General features: G+C 42.0%; 1 protein-coding gene across 1 annotated transcript in view; it reads right to left on the bottom strand.

Moving 5' to 3' along the window:
- The window catches only part of LAMB1 (laminin subunit beta 1), a 65,646-nt gene extending 51,571 nt beyond the window's left edge, over positions 1–14,075 (bottom strand). The window contains exons 1-2 of the mRNA XM_069765038.1: positions 13,893–14,075; positions 1,916–2,091 (exon numbers count right to left, since the gene is read on the bottom strand). Of these exons, the coding sequence (XP_069621139.1) occupies positions 1,916–2,091; positions 13,893–13,926 (210 nt within the window). The 5' untranslated portion in view covers positions 13,927–14,075. The remainder of the gene's footprint in view (positions 1–1,915; positions 2,092–13,892) is intronic.
- Positions 14,076–21,079: the final 7,004 nt, after the last annotated feature.

The following is a 21,079-nucleotide window of genomic DNA, read 5'->3' as shown; positions in this document are numbered from 1 at the left end:
TTCAAGACAAAGGGAGAGATATCAAGCCACAAAGCTTTGCTCCAAGAATCTGCTTGGTGTGACCCATTGTTAATGGTTACAAAACATTTGGAGCAACAAAATTAAAGCTACTACATGGAAAACTCCTCCACTGATAAAACCCAAATGCTTCAGCGGCATTTTTGTATGAAGCATCAAAATAAATTAATTTGAAAACAAAATGAATATATTGCTAATGATACAATAAATTATTAAGTTTAATCTTCCATGTTAATTCAGGTCTATTCCTTGCCTTGCACCACCACATCCTGCTTGACTTTAAATGAGTGGTCAGACAAGCAGGAGGAGGTAATGTTAAAGGGAACCTGTCACCCCCAAAATCGATGGTGAGGTAAGCTCACCATCATCAGAGGCTTATCTACAGCATTCTGTAATGCTATAGATAAGCCCCCGATGTTACCTGAAAGAGGAGAAAAAGAGGTAAGATTATACTCACCCAGGGGCGTTCCCGCTGTGGTCCGGGTCCGATGGGTGTCTCAGGTCCGCTCCGGCGCCTCCTATCTTCATTCCATGACGTCCTCTTCTGGTCTTCACGCCGCAGCTCCGGCGCAGGCGTACTTTGTCTGTCCTGTTGAGGGCAGAGCAAAGTACTGTAGTGCGCAGGCACTGGGCCTCTCTGACTTTTCCGGCGCCTGCGCACTGCAGTACTTTGCTCTGCCCTCAACAGGGAAGACAAAGTACGCCTGCGCCGGAGCCGCGGCGTGAAGACCAGAAGAGGACATCATGGAATGAAGATAGGAGGCGCCGAAGCGAACCTGAGACACCCATCAGACCCGGACCACAGCGGTAACGCCCCTGGGTGAGTATAATCTAACCTCTTTTTCTCCTCTTTCAGGTAACATCGGGGGCTTATCTATAGCATTCCAGAATACTGTCGATAAGCCCCTGATGCTGGTGGGCTTACCTCATCATCGATTTTGGGGGTGACAGGTTCCCTTTAAGCAGGCAATAGAGCTGGAGTGACAGAGCCTTGACAAGAGATTTTAAATGTGAAAAGCAATTCTTCATCTTCATTTGCATATCCATTCAAACACTGATTTCTGGGGAGCTGAGGAACGGACTAGCTAGGTAAAAGGGTGTCTGACTGTCTTTTAAAGGGCTATGCATGGGTATATATAGTTGAGGGTGGCCGGTGTGAAATTCTGCTGACATTTACTTTCAGTGAAACTTAGGGTCCCTTTACACAGACCAACCAGCGCCACGATAAGACCACCAATCAGTAAACTTTTACTGAGCTGCAGTCTTTTAACTGCCTGTTTTATAAAGGCAAAGTAAACGGTGCATACTACACTAGATCATTCAGTGTGCATAAGCTGCAAATGTCCTCGGCAGTGCAAGTCTGGTTTACACAGGATGATGCACCGCTAAGAACAATGATCTTTTATGTTGCAAAATCACTGGGTGATTGGCAGCCTGTTTACACGGCAAAATAATTGTGAAACGAGCATTTTTAACAACTCTTGTCTTCAATTATTTTGCAGTGTAAATGACCATTATGATTGGGAGCATTTTAAATTGTAGCTAATCAATGTAGGCTTTGGTGAGGCTATATAAGTATTTTACGGGTTAATGCAGGGAAGAAAAAAGGTCTTGTAGTCAGAGAGCAGAGTAAACAAGGGCAGGAAACACTATACAGATGCAACTGTTTAAACAATGCGTCTGTGTGTGACTATTAACATTACAGCCAGATGTTTTGTGTTTGGTGGGGAATGTTGAGGGGGAGAGCTGCATCTGTGCTTGGGAAGATCTATAATCCCCCATAGGACACATAGCATTCATTCTCTATCACTCAAATTTCATGGGAAAATAATTCTACTAAAAAGCGAGTGGACAGGGACAGGGTTAATATTTTAAGAGGATCTAAAACAGAGATTACCTGGAGATGGCTGACAATACAGAAAGATTCGGGTTTCTGGATCCCACATGTGGAAGATGCAAAAAGTTGCTCTGCACGTCCTATTAACAAGTCACCGGTGGCGGGATAGCAGCTGCCTTCACCACAGCCATGGCTGAAGTCTGGATCTTGAGTATGGGCAACTCCTAAAATGATAGCTGAAATACAACGAAGTAAAGAATTATTAAATAAATAAGTGTATGATGCCAGAATACGAGAGCTGAACTTAACCTGCGCTTTCATGTGAATTTGAGCTACTTATGCTTAGACATAAAAATGGACAGAATACTTTAAACAACCTTTATAGTCACTTAAATGCATGTTACAGCTAACAGAGTCTGGGTTATCTACAGAGAAACATATCGCTAACGACATTAAAATAAATCCAAATTTTTTCTTATAAATACCTCAATGCCAAAAAGAAAAGAAAACACATGGCCCCTTAAAAGATGACAATAGCAACACAATTACAGAGGATAAAGAAAAGGCTGAGATATTAAGCAGACACTTTTCCAATGACCTACAATTTAAACATTGACAAATCCCCCGGCCCAGATGGCACTCATCCACGGATACTGAGGGAATTGAGCTCAATAATTGACAGAATGATGTATCTCATATTCTTAGACTCTCTTGTAACAGGGGTGGTGCCACAGGATCGGAGAATGGCTCAAGTGGTAACAGTATTTAAGACCCAAAACACATCAGCAAGTCCACCTCAGAATGGCTTAAGAAAAAGTTAAGACTTTGGAGTAGCCTAGACAAAGTCATGACCTTAATCCGAATGAGATGCTGTGGCATGACCTTAAAAAGGCGGTTCATACTCAGAAATTCACCAATGTAATAGAATTTCAACAATTCTACAAAGATGGGTCTGCCAAAATTTCTCTAGAGCATTATAGAGACAGTTATCACAAACGCCTGATTGCAGTTGTTGCTGATACATGTAAAGCGCCATGGAATAAATAGCGCTATAACAATAAATAATAATAATAAGGGTGGCTCAACGATTTATTAAAACCCCTTTCTTTTTCCAAACATTTTATTGAAATTTTAAACATATATAGGGAAGATTAGGGAAAGTGGGTAGGGATAACAGGGAAAGGGGCAAAGAAAGACCCCATACAGTATGGGGAAAGGGAAGAAAAGAGACAGGTGAACATACAAGCGTTTCTGTATGTTAATGAAAAGGCTTGAAATAGAAATCTTACAAGTATACATTTGCTTGTGAAGCCAATTTTAAATATCACTCATCACAAGACGACCAATAATCCTACATGTATACGTTTGCTTGTGATGTCAGAATTAAGCATTACTTCTGCGATTAAATCAGTAAACTCATTAAGCTTAAACAGTACGAGTATTGTTGTGAATTCTGTGGCAGAGTTCACTCCTGTGGTCACAAGTGGTACTTCGGCTGATTCTCTCTGGGATCTTCCGTTTGTGGAGGAAAGTGGTACTGCAGCTTCTGAGTTTCCTCCCTCAGGTGATCTGGTGAGCTCGTTAGCTTCTTCTCTACTTAACTCCACCTGATGCTTTGATCTATGCTTCCTGTCAATGTTTCAGTGTGGGACTTGTTTTTTCCCTGGATCATTCCTGTGGCCTGCTGCTCTGCAAAGCTAAGTTTTGCTTATGTTATTTTGTTGCTATTTTTCTGTCCAGCTTGCTTTATTGGTTTTTCTCGCCTGCTGGAAGCTCTGAGACGCAGAGGGACCACCTCCGTACCGTTAGTCGGTGCGGAGGGTCTTTTTGTCCCCTCTGCGTGGTTTTTTATAGGTTTTTGTGCTGACCGCAAAGTTATCTTCCCTATCCTCGTTCTGTTCAGCTAGTCGGGCCTCACTTTGCTTAATCTGTTTCATCTCTATGTTTGTGTTTTCATCTTACTCACAGTCATTATATGTGGGGGGCTGCCTTTTCCTTTGGGGAATTTCTCTGAGGCAAGGTAGGCTTATTTTTCTATCTTCAGGATTAGCTAGTTTCTCAGGCTGTGACGAGGCGCCTAGGTTCTGGTCAGGAGCGCTCCACGGCTACCTTTAGTGTGGTTTGATAGGCTTAGGGATTGCGGTCTGCAGAGTTCCCACGTCTCAGAGCTCGTTCTATTATTTTGGGTTATTGTCAGTTCACTGTATGTGCTCTGACCTCCATGTCCATTGTGATTCTGAATTGCCTTTCATAACAGAGTATACAACAATATGTAACGACCAAATAGGTTGCTAAATAACGGCTTCTCAAGCTGAAAGTAAAAATTGTGATGTATAAGGTGAGAAAAGTAAGGTCAGTATAATTCAGTGAAGTATGAAAAATCCTGCCCCGACCGGGTTCACCCATGTGACCCTGAGACCAGATTGGAGGGCAATGTCCGGTTCTGTTCCAGTAAGAGAAGCAAGAAAAACAAGTGGAATATTAGTTATTTCAAGTACGGTGTGCACTCGCTGTGTCTGGAGAGGAGGTATTGGAGAGGAGTGTTAGTCCCATTCTTTTTAGGAAGTTCCTTCCTTCTTCCGGAGTTTATAGGATGTATTCTTTTGAGTCAAGTTTCACACATAGGTTAGAAGCCTTTGTCCACTGGTAGCGAACTCCTGCCTGCAAGAGTTCCCGGGTGGATTGGGAGAAAGATTTTCGTCTTTGTAGGGTAGTTTTTGACAGGTCCTTAGAAAAAGGATAAGGCTAGGTTCCCATTGCATTTAGGGCAATCCGTTTAGCGCATAGCGCTAGCGGATTGCGTTAATGCAATGTATTTTTTGGGGTCGCGTTTAACATCCCCGCTAGCGCAGATCCCCGATCTGCGAGAGCGGGGAACGGACCTCGGGCGCGTCACAAAAGAACGGCACATCGCTAGCGCGTGCCGAAAATGGCACGCGCTAGCGATGCATGTTAACATTGCTGCCAATAAGTGCGCTAACGGATGCGTGGCACGGCGTTAATTTCGCCGTGTAACGCTGTCCGTTAATGGGACAGTGCTAACGCAATGGGAACCTAGCCTAAGTTGCTGTATGGAGACGGGAGGACCTTTGAGTCTCTAGTCAACATGAGATCGTTTTTAACCCCTGTAGGGAGAAGGGATACAATGACGTCACGTGCAATGCTTGAGGGGAGAAATGGTGGCCTTCGGATTCTGAAAACCTTTTCGATCAGATTTTTTCCTTCGTTTTTTGGTGGTAAGTGGGATATCATTGACTACATATATTTTTTTAACTGTGTAGGTTAAATCGACTCTGGTATTCCTCTAATTTTGATGTTATCTTTTCTTCTGAAGTCTTCATAACTGGTCAAGTATTCTCTGAAAAAGGTGATGTCTTGTTGGATCCCCTCCAGAGAGTCCAAGAATATGTGCGGACAGCAAGCCTGAACAGGAGGCGAAGTTCGGTAGTTTTGGTCCAGAGGTTCCACTTTCCCTTGAGCCTGAAGGAGAGTATTGAGGGCCCTGGTAGGGCTGGAGTTAGAGTCTCCAACAAAAAAAAAAGTGAAATATCTTTAAAAAGTTGCTTGATAAATGATTCAGAGGCTCTTTCTGTATTTGGTTGTGGGGAGATGGGTATATTTGGTTTATATTCAACAGGATTGTCACCATCTTTCAGGATATTTATCGATGATAAAAGAGCTCTGCAGATATCTATCATAAAGTTTTCAGATGGATAAGTGTCGGAGGCTGGTATGTTATCAATTAAAGAAGCATTAGAGAAATAGACCTTAGGGCCCGCGTCATGTTTTTTCAGTCCCAAATTAGTTTTAGTTAGCTGAGGTAGGAATTTTTTTGTGGGCTCATGAGTCTCATACTCCATAGATCTCTCTTTGAGGGAACTCTTGGTTGAAGTCTCATCTGAGTCTGTGAAGTTATCAAAATCACTGCCTTCACAGTCAGAGATGTCCGTCATTTTGTTTGAGTGGGTTCTTATTGATCCCTCTGTTGAGTCTGAGGAGTTGACTGTGTCATGGTTTGCATCCAATTGATCCCTCTGATCTAATGCATCAATGCAATTTTTATTGACAGATTCCCTAAAAGAGATAGAGTTGGAGGTTATTAATTGTAGTACTTCTCTAAGGCTTTCATCACAGAGCCGCCTGGAATGTTCTAGCATACTTTTTTGCTTTTACTTAAACAGTTCAAAAGGGTCACTTTGTAATGCAGAGGTCTGATCACAGCCTTTATAATTAGTTACTGTGTCCCCTTTAACAGATGGGCTATTGCAAAATTGCCCCCTACTGTCAGGGTTTTTATGTGTTTCATCTATGGTTCTTGGGGTGTCAGAAGAAGGTTCTCTTTTTGTTGTGCTGCTTCTGCCAAACAGCCCCTTATCATTGAGGTTTTTGATTAACTCTCTTGTTGGTTGTGGGCTGTAGAATGGAGGATTAGGGGCAGCGCATCTATCAGGCGCCAAAATATGTTGTGTGGCTCTATATAGCTGTGGTGGTGCTCTGAGAGCCGCTACACAGCTTATTAGATCATTTTGCAATGTCGGGAATTCCCCTTCCCCGCCGCTGCTGCTCCAGCCACCTCACTCCCTGTCGTGCCATCAGAGTTTGGCGGATGGATCACGCGACCCACCCGGATCTCATCTCCCTGCTCCCGCCGACCTGAAACAGCCGCATACCTCCCGCCTGCTGTCATGGCTTTGTGTTCTTTCTCCTGCAGCGTCGCGACTCCTAGACTCGTCGCTGGGTCCCGGCACTTCCTCCCCTCTCTATCGGGCTGTGTATGTAGCTCAGGGAGTGCAGACCTCGTAGCCGGAGGCTGCGCTGACATCACCAGGCCTCTCACCCATGCAGCAGCCGCAGATGATTCATCTCGGCCGCCGGTTCCTTTCATTTTCAGGTCCCTGTTGTGTGTGGAGGAACCCATGCTCTTGTCCAGCACCGGAACAGAAGGAACTCCCTTCGCACAGGATTGCTTTGTATTCAGGGGTAGTTTCTGAGCTCCAGTTTTCTTTGCTTTCTGGGTGATAGGTACTCCGAGGGATCCTCCTCTCCTCCCTACTTGTGTGGCAGCCATCTTAGTTGGAAGTCTCATTACATGCCGAGTTGTAGAAGCATTTTGATGTGTAATATCCATTAGATTCCTCACTTTTTATGCTTGTTGGTGATGACCAACTGTACTACCAGCATTTGAGGCTATAAATTCCACTTTCCTGATGCTAAGAGTAGCTTGATAACGGGGATTTTTCAGGAGTTCTGCAAAACACGACCTCTCCTGTCCCCTGCAAACCACGCCCCCCATTAAAACCCCTTTCTGACCTCGGATGGGATAGTACGTCCGAGTTCAGAATCCTCACTTTGATGCAGGGCTCCGGCGGTGAGCCCGCATCAAAGCCCAAGTCATGTGACAAGGCTTGTTAGTGAGTCAATATTCACTTTTAGTCTTGTCTTTATTTCATGGGATCCATTCTTGTTTTTGGAAAAAAGTAAGCAGTTGCATCATTACAACCTCATTAACAATGACAGCTATCATCCATATGACATTAGTCTACGTGATCTATAGTAACGTATATCAACATATGGATGAAAAGACAACTCAAAATGTTGCTTTACAAAGCTGTGAAAATCCTGGTCCCGTCATCAGCAATGAAACCCCCCACTTTCTTCATACAAAAACCACTCCAAGCTGATCAGTTATCCACACAAAATTCCACAGCCCAGTTTGACTTCAAAGGCAAAAACAAACATTGGGACTCAATAGCCTTCCTCTTCTCAGATAGATGTTAGGATTCCAGAACTAGTGGCCCTTCTCAGGGAACTCAGATAACCACATGTTCTTTATACTTTGCTTTGTCTAGCATTCATTTTTAAGTTGTTATGTGCCATATTATACAAGTTCTATGCTTTTTTTTTGTATACATTTCCAAAGTTAGAAATTAAAATCCAGGTATATGATTAAAAAAATCTGGATAAAAATGTTGAATTATGGCATAGACCCTAGTGCTTTAAAGGGAATCTGTCAGGAAGATCAACCTCCATGCAGGTCTTAGAATATATAAAGATTTATATTTCAATCTGTTGTATTACTGAGAATTTCCATTTTAATTCATATGGAAACATTCAAGAGGAACCTGAAGACTCACCTCTTTCAACAAACCTGCAGTAACTATTGTTCCCCCATACCGCTCATTGACCAGCTCTACTCTCAGCTACTCTATCATCACCCATTCCTTGTAGATTGTCAACCCTCACAGGCAGGGTCCTCTCCTCCTGTACCGGTCAGTGACTCGTTTTGTTCAAGATTATCACACTTGTTTTCTACTATGTACACCCTTTTCACTTGTAAAGCGCCATGGAATAAATGGCACTATAATAATAAATAAAAATATGCAAATGAGATATTTAGTGCTCTGGGCATGAGAGAGCACTTAAAAGGAGTTGTCCACTACTAGGACAACCCCTTCTTGAACTAAATGTTTAGCCTCAATAAAATGACAAAACCTATGCTCACCTCCCATGGTGGCACCGTTCCTGGATTGTCAGCACTCACGTTCTTGGAGCTCTTGTGTGGTGTTGTGACATGTGGTGTCCAATCAGAGCTGGTGTCACTGTCTCCACCTTTGTACGGATTGAACATGGAGGAAGTCAGAGATCAGCTGCAGCGCTGGCTTCCTCTTCATGTTCAATCCATACAAAAGCAGTGACAGTGACACCAGCGCTGATTGGGCACCAGGCACCAAAACACTGCACAAGAGCTCCAGGACCGTGAGCGCTAAAACCGCTGGAACAGCGTTAGCATGGGAGGGGAGTATAGTTTTTTTTTTATTTTAATCGGGCCAAACATTTAGTTCAAGAAAGAGTTGTCCTAATAGATGACAACCCCTTTAACAAGCTACTGCCTCCGAAGGTTGTTTCCCTGCCCAGCAACAGGCTTGTGAGCTTGATTGATAGCTTACTGCCTTGTGATATCAGGCAAGGAAATTATACAGTAAGCTATTAATTAAGCTAACGAGGTTGCTGCTGAGGGAGGATACATCCTATTGAGTTACCAGAGAATGTTTAACACATTATCTGCATATAAATGAAAAGACAAATTTCTCAGGCATGCAGCAACAGATAGAAGTTATAAAGGTGTTGATGGATTTACTTTTCAAAGACCTGCATTTCCATGTATATGGTTAGGGGTTTTGATCTTACTGTTAGATTTCCTTTATTGTTCAATCATTTCTTAGATCAGTTTCTGGGAACAATGGGTAATAACCAGCATGGCCGGACTGGCCATCGGGCATTTCTGGCAAATGCCAGAAGAACCAGTAGTCGTGGGCCGCTCACCAGCGCCGACTCCTCCCCCTGCCGCCGACTTAACCCCCCGCCAGCACCGTCGTATTCAACTATACCAGCGTCTATGACGTCGGTACAGTTGAATGCAATGATGGAGGAGAGAGCGTCCACTGTTGCTCCCTCTCCCATCATTCCCCGCTCTGCCTCGCGCTGACACTGCGGGTGCGCGATGATGACATATCATCGCGCACCTGCTGTGTGTCGGGCAGGCAGACTGCAGCTGCTGAGACTGGAGCCGGGAGCAGCGCGGGGCACTAGGCTACGTTCACACTAGCGTCGTTCGACGCACGTCACAATGTGTCGTTTTGAAGAAAAAACGCATCCTGCAAAGTTGCCTGCAGGATGCGTTTATTCTACATAGACTTTCATTAGCGACATACTGCGACGGGCCCGTACCAACGCTAGTGTGAAAGTAGCCTAAGACAGGTGAGGAGAGTGGGTTTTTTTTTTTTTTTAAATATATCAATGAGTGATAACTGGATTGTGGGGCATTTGGGTTGGCTGTATTACATTTTATGGGGGGGATTTATTACATTCTATGGGGGGGCTGTATTACATTATTACATTCTATGGGGGAGGGCTGTATTACATTCTATGGGGGAGGGCTGTATTACATTATTACATTCTATGGGGGAGGGCTGTATTACATTCTATGGGGGAGGGCTGTATTACATTATTACATTCTATGGGGAGGTGGGCAGTATTACATTCTATGGGGGGCTGTGTTACATTCTATGGAGGGGCTACATTATATTCTATGGGGGGCTGCATTATGCTCTATGAGGGGGCTACCATATATTATATATCCAGGGGCTGCATTATATTCTCTGGGGGGTTACATTATACTCAGGGGGCTACAATATATTCTGTGGGGTGGCTGCATTATACTCTGGGGTGGCATCATTATACTATATGTGGGCTGCATTATACTGTATCGAGGATTATGGGGAATACATTATACTATATGAAGAACTATGGGGAGCATTATAATATGGGAAGTGAATTGTACTACATGGATGATAATGGTGGGGCATTATACTATATGGAGCACTATGAGGAATGTATTATACTATTTGGAGAACTGAGCAGTGTATTTTAATATATGGAAGACTATGGGGAGTGTATTATACTATATGGAAGACTATGGGGAGTGTATTATACTATATGGAGGACTATGGGAGTGTATTATACTATATGGAGGACTGAGGAGTGCATTATACTATATGGAGGACTGAGGAGTGCATTATACTATATGGAGGACTGAGGTGAACATTATAATATATGGAGGACTATGGAGTGTATTATACTAAACAAGCAAAATGCTGCCTATGCATCGAGTGATTGGATTGTTTATGTGGGAACAGAAATCCTTGTTCTCAGTAGCACTTTGCCGGTGTAAACTATAGATGTGCTGCTGATAACATGATACTGTATGGGGACAGATTGATCTAATTGTGATTGTTCTGTTCCCTTCATTCTTTCTCAGTTGGTGTAAAGAGGCCGGGAAACAAGCGAACGACTTCAATATTGTCGATCACACTCGTTTAGCGGCCTGAGATCAGCGCATGAAAATACAGCAGAAATGCTTCGCAGGGAGACCAGGCAAGGATGATGACAGTTGTAGTTAGCACCCTGTGCCTGGGAATAGCACTAACTCTACTTCTTTTCCCAGCCGCCAAATCGTCAGATATCGTCAGATTCCTATGATGCTGCACAGTAGGAAAGAGGCGGAGGGAGATGAGGGAGAGCCGCAGAGAAGTACTGCGCATGCCCAAGATTCCCAGCCCCGCAGTGTGAATAAATCAGAAAAGACTGCAGGGCGGGATCTCGGGCCGCGCATCCACGCAGGTGCAATAATAAAGATATCATGTGATGTCAGTGGATGGGCAGCGCTAACTGCGCATGCCCAAGGAAAAAAAAATTACAGCGCAGGCGACCCGGGAAAATGCCATAACGCTGAGGAGGCGGCACCCAGGATAAACGAGGAAGTAACTGATGGCTGTGGGGCGTCTGTGTAAGGGGGGGAAAGACCTGCCCCCCCGACAATTTCGAGGTATAAGGGACAAATTATCTAAACGATTATTTCAGCATTGGCAGGGACAAGAACTAAAAGAGCCACCTTGTCAGAATGCAGCATTAGTGGCTCTTTTAGTTACAAACGCCTGGAGGGGGTGACAGGTTCCCTTTAATGGAAGTGCTCACCTCCATGATCAGTAACTACCATAATACATTTTCGAAAACATGGATTTTACAGCTTGCCTTGACCTTATAGGGGGGAACTAAGTTTATACTTCAGGAGCCTCTCTGACTTTACCCTTACCCTCTTATGGTATGTGCACACGTTGTGGATTTGGCTGCGGATCCGCAGCAGTTTTCTATGCATTGAACAGTACCATGTAAACCTATGGAAAAGAAAATCCGCAATGCACACGCTGAAGAAAAAAACGCGCAGAAATGCTGCATTGTTTATTCCGCAGCATGTCAATTCTTTGTGCGGATTCTACAGTGGTTTACATCTGCTCCACAATAGGAATCCGCAGGTGAAATCCGCACAAAAACCGCGGTAATTCTGCAGTGCGGGTTTCCTGCGGATTTACCAAAATCAGTGCGGAAAAATCTGCACACCTTTCCGCAACGTGTGCACATAGCCTCACCCATACATCCCTTCCCCCACTTCCCTTTGTCTTTGTGTTTTTGGTTTTAACTTTTTCTAGTTTTTCTTTTATTACCCCTCTTTCTTAATTCACATGACTATGTAATGACTTAATGTTTAGAGTCACCACTCCGGCATATCCTAAAACACAGTGATCCTATGTACTGCCAGCGACTCTACCTTGGATTGCGTTAACTTCTTTCATTCGTTTTCACATCTTTTGGAAATATTGTTGATTGCTATAGTTATGTGGTCATGTATGACCTACTACTAGTCTACTTGTGGCACAACTAGTACCCGCTGTTCACATTTGTATTTGTATTCCCTTTCCAAAACTCATTCAAGATAAATTTATTAAAAAAAATAAAATAAGTGCCTTTATCTTTATCTAACATAGATTTTATAGTAAATTATTTTGTCAGTTGCCTTCCGCCAAATCCAAGTGATTAGTGTGAACAGTAAATCCATCATACTTCTTCATTCACTCACATATTTGCATTTTTGGTGGGTGGTGCGGAGCCTTTAGTTGGGGGAGGCTACAGAAAAAGGCAGCCCTTACCTACTGCTGGCAACCTACAGAGCACTCCCCCCTACTCATTACATGTTCCCTTTGTTGGGGGTAGTTAACCATTTTAATGCTGCAGAACGTGAAGCCCTTTATGGGGTCAGGTATTAAACATTTTTCAGTCTTATCTCTAGAACATACTTTTTCTAACAAAAATAAGTTACATGTTTTATATCCCAATGTTTCCGTATATATGAAAAGAAACAATACAAACATGATAATTCAGAAATTAAATACAAAACAGATGTACCAGCAGAACAAAGAGATAATGCTGTGGGTTGACTTTGTGTGGGTCTGAAATGGCTTCCGTCTGTAGTTTTTACTTTGTAGCTCATTATGGCAGTAATACAGGAAAGATACGTATCTTGGTACCGTGTTAGCCAGTGGATAGAAAAATATTGGGGCAATTCTAAATATTTCACTATGGCAGTAATAGAAAGCTAAATTAAGTGTGACACGTTTCTTAACTCTTAGGCTACTTTCACACTGGCGTTTTTTTAAATACGTCGCAATGCGTCGTTTAGGGGAAAAACGCATCCTGCAAAGTTGTTTGCAGGATGCGTTTTTGCCCCATAGAGTAACATTACCGATGCATTGCGACGTATTGACACACGTCGCAACCGTCGTGCGACGGTTGCGCCGTGTTGTGGCGGACCGCCGGGAGCAAAAAACGGCGGACCGCCGGGAGCAAAAAACGGTAAATGTAAGTTCACAAAAAGGTCTTCCTTATCAAAGAGATAAGTGGTATAATATATACTGTGCCAGAAGATGAGTTCAGAAACTGCAAGTGCTTCATACACTATAGGGTTAATCACTGCGGTGTACTGAATTCTGCAGAACTACACGACCCAGAAGGACATGGCTGCCAAAGAGTGCTTAGGCATGATGCAGAATGGAGTAGTGAGCTTTGCCTTCCCATTTGTCCCCCATAGTGTAGTCTTCTAAGGACTTGGTTGATGTTCACCTGGGTTGGGCAACACTGGAGCAGACCCACCCTGAGTAATGTTCCCCTTTGTTACACATTGCAGGGGTCACAGAATCTACAATCCATGCCATCAGAAGCCAAGGTGGGAATGAAAAAGATATGGAACACTAGTCACATGTAGGATAATAAAGAAAATGATCAAGTCTGAAGCCAATAGGAATCCCATTCACAGCATTGTAGCATGTAAACTAGCTGGTAATTAGTTTAGCAGAGTTGGATCAGTGTCCCATCTGCTGGATCATTAGAGGATATTGCTGCATGTTGAGAAATCATTCCTCCATAGATCCATGGCAGCTAACAGACCTACTGTGTGCATGCAAAGCTAGGCTTCATCAGCAGCAATAAGGTCCATACAAGTGTCAGTCTACTATCTGATTGCCCTCTATGCAGCACATGCCATGCTGAAGGGCACATTGCAACGGACTCTCAGCTCTGGAGTTAAGCTCCAGCATCTACAGCACTCACATGAAGGTGCTGCACCCAGACAGGGTCTGATCATTACCTAGGAGAAGTGCGGGCACCTGGAGCTGCCTCATGGTCCTCCTGGCTGGGGGGCTCACACAGGATCACTTCCCTCCTGGAAAGGCAAAGGACAATGAAGACACGAGCTGCAGACCGGGTCCAAGTGACATGAGGAGGAGACCACCACAGGCTGCGCTTCCTCTCCTGCCCCCTGGATGACTGACGGATTTCTCTTTTCAGACCCAAAACAGTTGGGACTTTAACTTTCTTGAGCATGCTCAGTGCAGATGCGATGCCCCCCACCTCCTGTGCTGCACTGTGGTCACACCCTCTGCATCCCGGGCACTGCTGTGCCCTCCAGAGGTGACTGGTGTAGAGCTGGGAATGAATGGGGTGAGATGTACAATACAATAAACTCACACTGGAGTGGAGCCCTTCTCATTCTGTACTTCTCCAAGATCTAAAGCTATACTGCTCTAACTGTACATTTATAGGCTCTAATGATATACCACTGTATACTGTACATACTGTATATAGGATCTAATGATATACTACAGTATACTGTACATATATGTTCTAATGATATACTGCTCTAAACTGTACATGTATAGGATCTAATGATATACTACTGTATACTGTACATATAGGATCTAATGATGTACTACTGTATACTGTACATATATGATCTAATGATATACTGCTCTAAACTGTACATGTATAGGATCTAATGATATACTACTGTATACTGTACATATAGGATCTAATGATATACTACTGTATACTGTACATACTGTATATATTATCTAATGATATACTACTGTATACTGTACATATAGGATCTAATGATATACTACTGTATACTGTACATATAGGATCTAATGATATACTGCTCTAAACTGTACATGTATAGGATCTAATGATATACTACTGTATACTGTACATACTGTATATAGGATCTAATGATATACTACTGTATACTGTACATACTGTATATAGGATCTAATGATATACTACTGTATACTGTACATATAGGATCTAATGATATACTGCTCTAAACTGTACATGTATAGGATCTAACACTATACCACTGTATACTGTACATATATAGGATCTAATGATATACTACTGTATACTGTACATATATAGGATCTAATGATATACTACTGTATACTGTACATATATAGGATCTAGTGATATACTACTGTATACTGTACACACTGTATAATGGATCTAATGATATACTACTATACACTGTACATATATAGGATCTAATGATATACTACTGTATACTGTACATATATAGGATCTAATGATATAATACTGTATACTGTACATATATAGGATCTAATGATATACTACTGTATACTGTACACACTGTATAATGGATCTAATGATATACTACTATACACTGTACATATATAGGATCTAATGATGTACTACTGTATACTGTACATATATAGGATCTAATGATATACTACTATACACTGTACATATATAGGATCTAATGATATACTACTGTATACTGTACATATATAGGATCTAATGATATACTACTGTATACTGTACATATATAGGATCTAATGATATACTACTATACACTGTACATATATAGGATCTAATGATGTACTACTGTATACTGTACATATATAGGATCTAATGATATACTACTGTATACTGTACATATATAGGATCTAATCATATACTACTATACACTGTACATATATAGGATCTAATGATGTACTACTGTATACTGTACATATATAGGATCTAATGATGTACTACTGTATACTGTACATATATAGGATCTAATGATGTACTACTGTATACTGTACATGGATCACCCCCAGACACAGGGCCACGGGTTTACTCGGTACCAGTCCTCTGCTGGCTCAGTTCTGGGAATGTCACGGTGGCTGGACCCAGTCTGTGACCCTGCTAAGGGGCTTCCAATAAAGGGTGATAGGAGTCTGTCAAGGGTTTGTGACGCTACCTGTGGTGTTCGATCAGGGAGACCGACGCTGCTGTGGGGTCCGCTGGGGTGATGGAATGGCAGCTGGATGGTATACCTTCCCACAGGTGAAGTATGTCCCCAGGGCTTCCCAGTAAAGTGGATGGTGATGGTGTGAGGTGCAGACAATAACAAGGACACAAGGTTGCAGTCTCTTTACCTCTTTACTGAAGACTTCAGGATCCTCAATCCAGAGCACGCTTAACAGGGCCATCTGAGACCGGCCGGTCCGATGGGCACATCCAGAGTTCCCTTTGCAGGTGGAAATCAGTGCCTACCACTAGCGCCTGTGTGTTGTAGTCTACCCTGCTGAGCATTCGGAATAGTCCTCACAACTTCTGTTCTCGTTCGTTCGTTCTTTCTAATTCTCTCTCTCTTGTTCCAGATGTTACTAGTTTCTCGTCCCCAGTATGTTTTGCCTAGGACGCACCCGTATGACGGGAAGGCTCAGAGCTCTTCCGGGACCCTAGAGACGCCCCTCTCCACGCGTTGCCCCCTATGTCTTCGTAGGAAATTTAAGGTAGACAGCCAACCTATAATTAACTGTCCTGCAGAGTTCGAAGTAAAGCCTAGAGTCAGTTACTCCAGCGGTGTTCCGGCCACCGGCTACGCGCCTCAGTAGGATGTTGCCTGGGTCTCACGGCACGACTCCTACTGGTTCTCCTTTGTGCTTGATCTCGTTTCTCACTGTTCCACAATACCCTTCGCTTCGTGTCTCTTTCTTAGGATACCGCCTCAAGGTAGTCCAGGCACGGTTCCGTAACGTTCTGCTCTGTTCGCTAGGTACCTGCCAGGTTCCCACGCCCGACAGGGCCCCCCCTGTGTCTTCTCCCTGCAACACCCCCTGCCACGGGATGTTGCCTGAATCCAACCCAGTCAGCTTCTGACTAACTTCCTACCCAACCCCTAGTTTTACCAGTGTGAGGAGTGGCCCAATAAATAAAGCCTTTTTCTCCCCCTAGTGGCCGGAGTGTGAAGTGTAATGTGTGCTGGTGATACCTGGTCAGTAGAATTCCTTCAGTGCCATCAGTCGTACCATCACTCCCCTTAGTGGCAGAGTGTCATACTGCAACGACCAGATCTCTGGGGCGCTGCATACATATATAGGATATAATGATATACTACTGTATACTGTACATGTATAGGATCTAATGATATACTACTGTATATACTGTACATATATAGGATATAATGATATACTACTGTATACTGTACATATATAGGATCTAATGATGTACTACTGTATATACTGTACATATATAGGATATAATGATATACTACTGTATACTGTACATATATAGGATCTAATGATGTACTACTATACACTGTACATATATAGGATCTAATGATATACTACTGTATACTGTACATATATAGGATCTAATGATATACTACTGTATACTGTACATATAGGATCTAAAGATATAATACTGTACATATAGGATCTAATGATATACTACTGTATACCGTACATATATAGGATCTAATGCTATACTACTGTATACTGTACATGTATAGGATCTAATGATATACTACTGTATACTGTACATATAGGATCTAATGATATGCTACTGTATACTGTACATATATAGGATCTAATGATATACTACTGTATACTGTACATATATAGGATCTAATGATGTACTACTGTATACTGTACATATAGGATCTAATGATATGCTACTGTATACTGTACATGTATAGGATCTAATGATATACTACTGTATACTGTACATATATAGGATCTAATGATATACTACTGTATACTGTACATATAGGATCTAATGATATACTGCTCTAAATTGTACATGTATAGGATCTAATACTAAACCACTGTATACTGTACATGTATAGGATATAATGATATACTACTGTATACTGTACATACTGTATATAGGATCTAATGCTACTGTATGCTGTGCATGTATATGATCTAATACTATACACTGTACATATATAGGATTTAATACTATACTACTATACACTATACATATATAGGATCTAATGATCTACTAGTGTATACTGTACATATATAGGATCTAATGCTATTCTACTATACACTGTATACATATAATAATAATAATAACTATAGGATCTAATTCTAAACTGTACACTGTACTGTATATATACTATACTGTACATTGTATATATATATATATATATATATATAGGGTCTAACACTGTACTACTATACATATATAGGATCTAATGATATACTACTATACACTGTATATATATCTAGCCCAGATGTCACCTCTCTGCTGTCCAGAATCCTGGAGTGTCTGTCAGCCATATCTTCCTTCTTCTCCTCTCACTTCCTCAAATGCAATGTGGAGAAATCTGAACTCATCATCTTTCCTCCATCTCACAGATCTTACTTACCTGACCTATCTATCGCAATTAACGACATCAAGCTTTCCCCCATACCGAAAGTCCGCTGCCTCGGAGTAACCCTTGACTCTGCCCTGTCCTTCAAACCGCACATCCAAGCTTTTTCCATCTCCTGTCGCCTCCAGCTCAAAAATATCTCTAGAATCCGTCCTTTCCTCAACCCTCAGTCTACTAAAATGCTTGTGCATGCCCTCATCATCTCCCGCCTCGACTACTGCAACATCTTTTTCTGTGGCCTCCCTGCTAACACCCTTGCACCTCTCCAGTCCATCCTTAACTCTGCTGCCTGACTAATTCATCTCTCTCCTTGCTACTCCTCCGCATCCCCATCTGCAAATCTCTTCACTGACTCCCATTTCCTCAGCGTATCCAGTTCAAATTACTAATACTGACCTACAAAGCCATCCATAACCTGTGTCCTCCATATATCTCTGAAATAATCTCTCAATATCTTCCCTCACGTAATCTCCACACTTATTCGCTCCTCACCCAACCACCTCCAAGACTTCTCCCGAATATCCCCCATCCTCTGGAATTTTTTGCCCCAACACGTCCGACTATCAACCACATTTGGAACCTTTAGTCGGAACTTGAAAACCCACCTTTTCAAGAAAGCCTACAGCCTGCACTGACCCTGCTGCCTCCTCATCACTACCAGAGCTACTGTCTCACCAACACCGGAGCTGCTGCAACCCTCAACCTATTGTCTTCATCCCCACCACCCTGTAGAATGTAAGCCCACAAGGACAGGGTCCTCGCCACTCTTTATCAGTCTGTAATTGTTAGTTTGCTTACTGTAAGTGATATCTGTAATTTGTATGTAACCCCTTCTCATGTAAAGCACCATGGAATCAATGGTGCTATATAAATAATAATAAAGGATCTAATAATATACTGTACACTGTATAAATATACATATATATATATAAATATATATATATATATATATATATATATATATGATCTAATGCTGAACTATATACTGTATATATAGGATCTAATTATATACTGTGTGTGTGTGTATATATATATATATATATATATATATATATACAGTTAGGTCCATATATATTTGGACAGAGACAACATTTTTCTAATTTTGGTTATAGACATTACCACAATGAATTTTAAAACAATTCAGACGCAGTTGAAGTTCAGACTTTCAGCTTTTATTTGAGGGTATCCACATTAAAATTGGATGAAGGGTTTAGGAGTTTCAGTTCCTTAACATGTGCCACCCTGTTTTTAAAGGAACCAAAAGTAATTGGACAAGGCTATTTCATGGACAGGTGTGGGCAATCCCTTCATTATGTCATTCTCAATTAAGCAGATAAAAGGCCTGGAGTTGATTTGAGGTATGGTGCTTGCATTTGGAAGGTTTTGCTGTGAAGTAAACATGCGGTAAAAGGAGCTCTCCATGCAGGTGAAACAAGCTATCCTTAAACTGCGAAAACAGAAAAAACCTATCCGAGAAATTGCTACAATATTAGGAGTGGCAAAAACTACAGTTTGGTACATCCTGAGAAGGAAAGAAAGCACTGTTGAGCTAATCAATGCAAAAAGACCTGGGCGCCCATGGAAGACAACAGTGGTGGATGATCGCAGAATAATCTCCATGGTGTAGAGAAACCCCTTCACAATAGCCAACCAAGTGAACAACACTCTCCATGAGATAGGCGTATCAATATCCAAATCTACCATAAAGAGAAGACTGCATGAAAGTAAATACAGAGGGTTCACTGCACGGTGCAAGCCACTCATAAGCATCAAGAATAAGAAGGCTAGACTGGACTTTGCTAAAAAACATATAAAAAAGCCAGCACAGTTCTGGAAGAACATTCTTTGGACAGATGAAACCAAGATCCACTTCTACCAGAATGATGGAAAGATAAAAGTATGGCAAAGGCGTGGTACAGCTCATGATCCAAAGAAAACCACATCATCTGTAAAACATGGCAGAGGCAGTGTGATGGCTTGGGCATGCATGGCTGCCAGTGGCACTGGGTCACTAGTGTTTATTGATGATGTGACACAGGACAGAAGCAGCCGAATGAATTCTGAGGTATTCAGAGACATACTGTGTGCTCAGATCCAGCCAAATGCAGCAAAACTGATTGGTCGTCGTTTCATACTACAGATGGACAATGACCCAAAACATAAAGTCAAGGCAACCAGGAGTTTATTACAGCAAAGAAGTGGAATATTCTAGAATGGCCAAATCAGTCACCTGATCTCAACCCAACTGAGCATGCATTTCACTTGTTAAAGACTAAACTTCAGACAGAAAGGCCCGCAAACAAACAGCAACTGAAAACCGCCGTGACGGCCTGGCAGAGCATCAAAAAGGAGGAAACACAGCGTCTGGTGATGTCGATGAGTTCAAGACTTCTGGCAGTCATTGCCAACAAAGGGTTTTCAACCAAGTACTAAAAATGAACATTTTATTTAAAATTATTGAATCTGTCCAATTACTTTTGGTCCCTTTAAAAACAGAGTGGCACATGTTAAGGAGCTGAAACTCCTAAACCCTTCATCCAAATTTAATGAAACTTTAATGAAAGTTGAGAGTGTGAACTTCAACTGCATCTGAATTGTTTTGTTTAAAATTCATTTTGGTAATGTCTATAACCAAAATTAGAAAAATGTTGTCTCTGTCCAAATATATATGGACCTAACTGTATATATATGATCTAATGCTATACTACTATATACTGTATGTATATATATATATATATATATATATAGGATCTAATGTTATACTACTATGCATTATATATACAATACAGACCAAAGTTTGGACACACCTTCTCATTTAAAGATTTTTCTGT

Source organism: Ranitomeya imitator, chromosome 4 (assembly GCF_032444005.1).
Source record: "Ranitomeya imitator isolate aRanImi1 chromosome 4, aRanImi1.pri, whole genome shotgun sequence".
Taxonomy (NCBI): Eukaryota; Metazoa; Chordata; class Amphibia; order Anura; family Dendrobatidae; genus Ranitomeya; species Ranitomeya imitator.
Note: the sequence above shows the minus strand (reverse complement) of the source record. Positions and strands in the feature narration are given on the sequence as shown.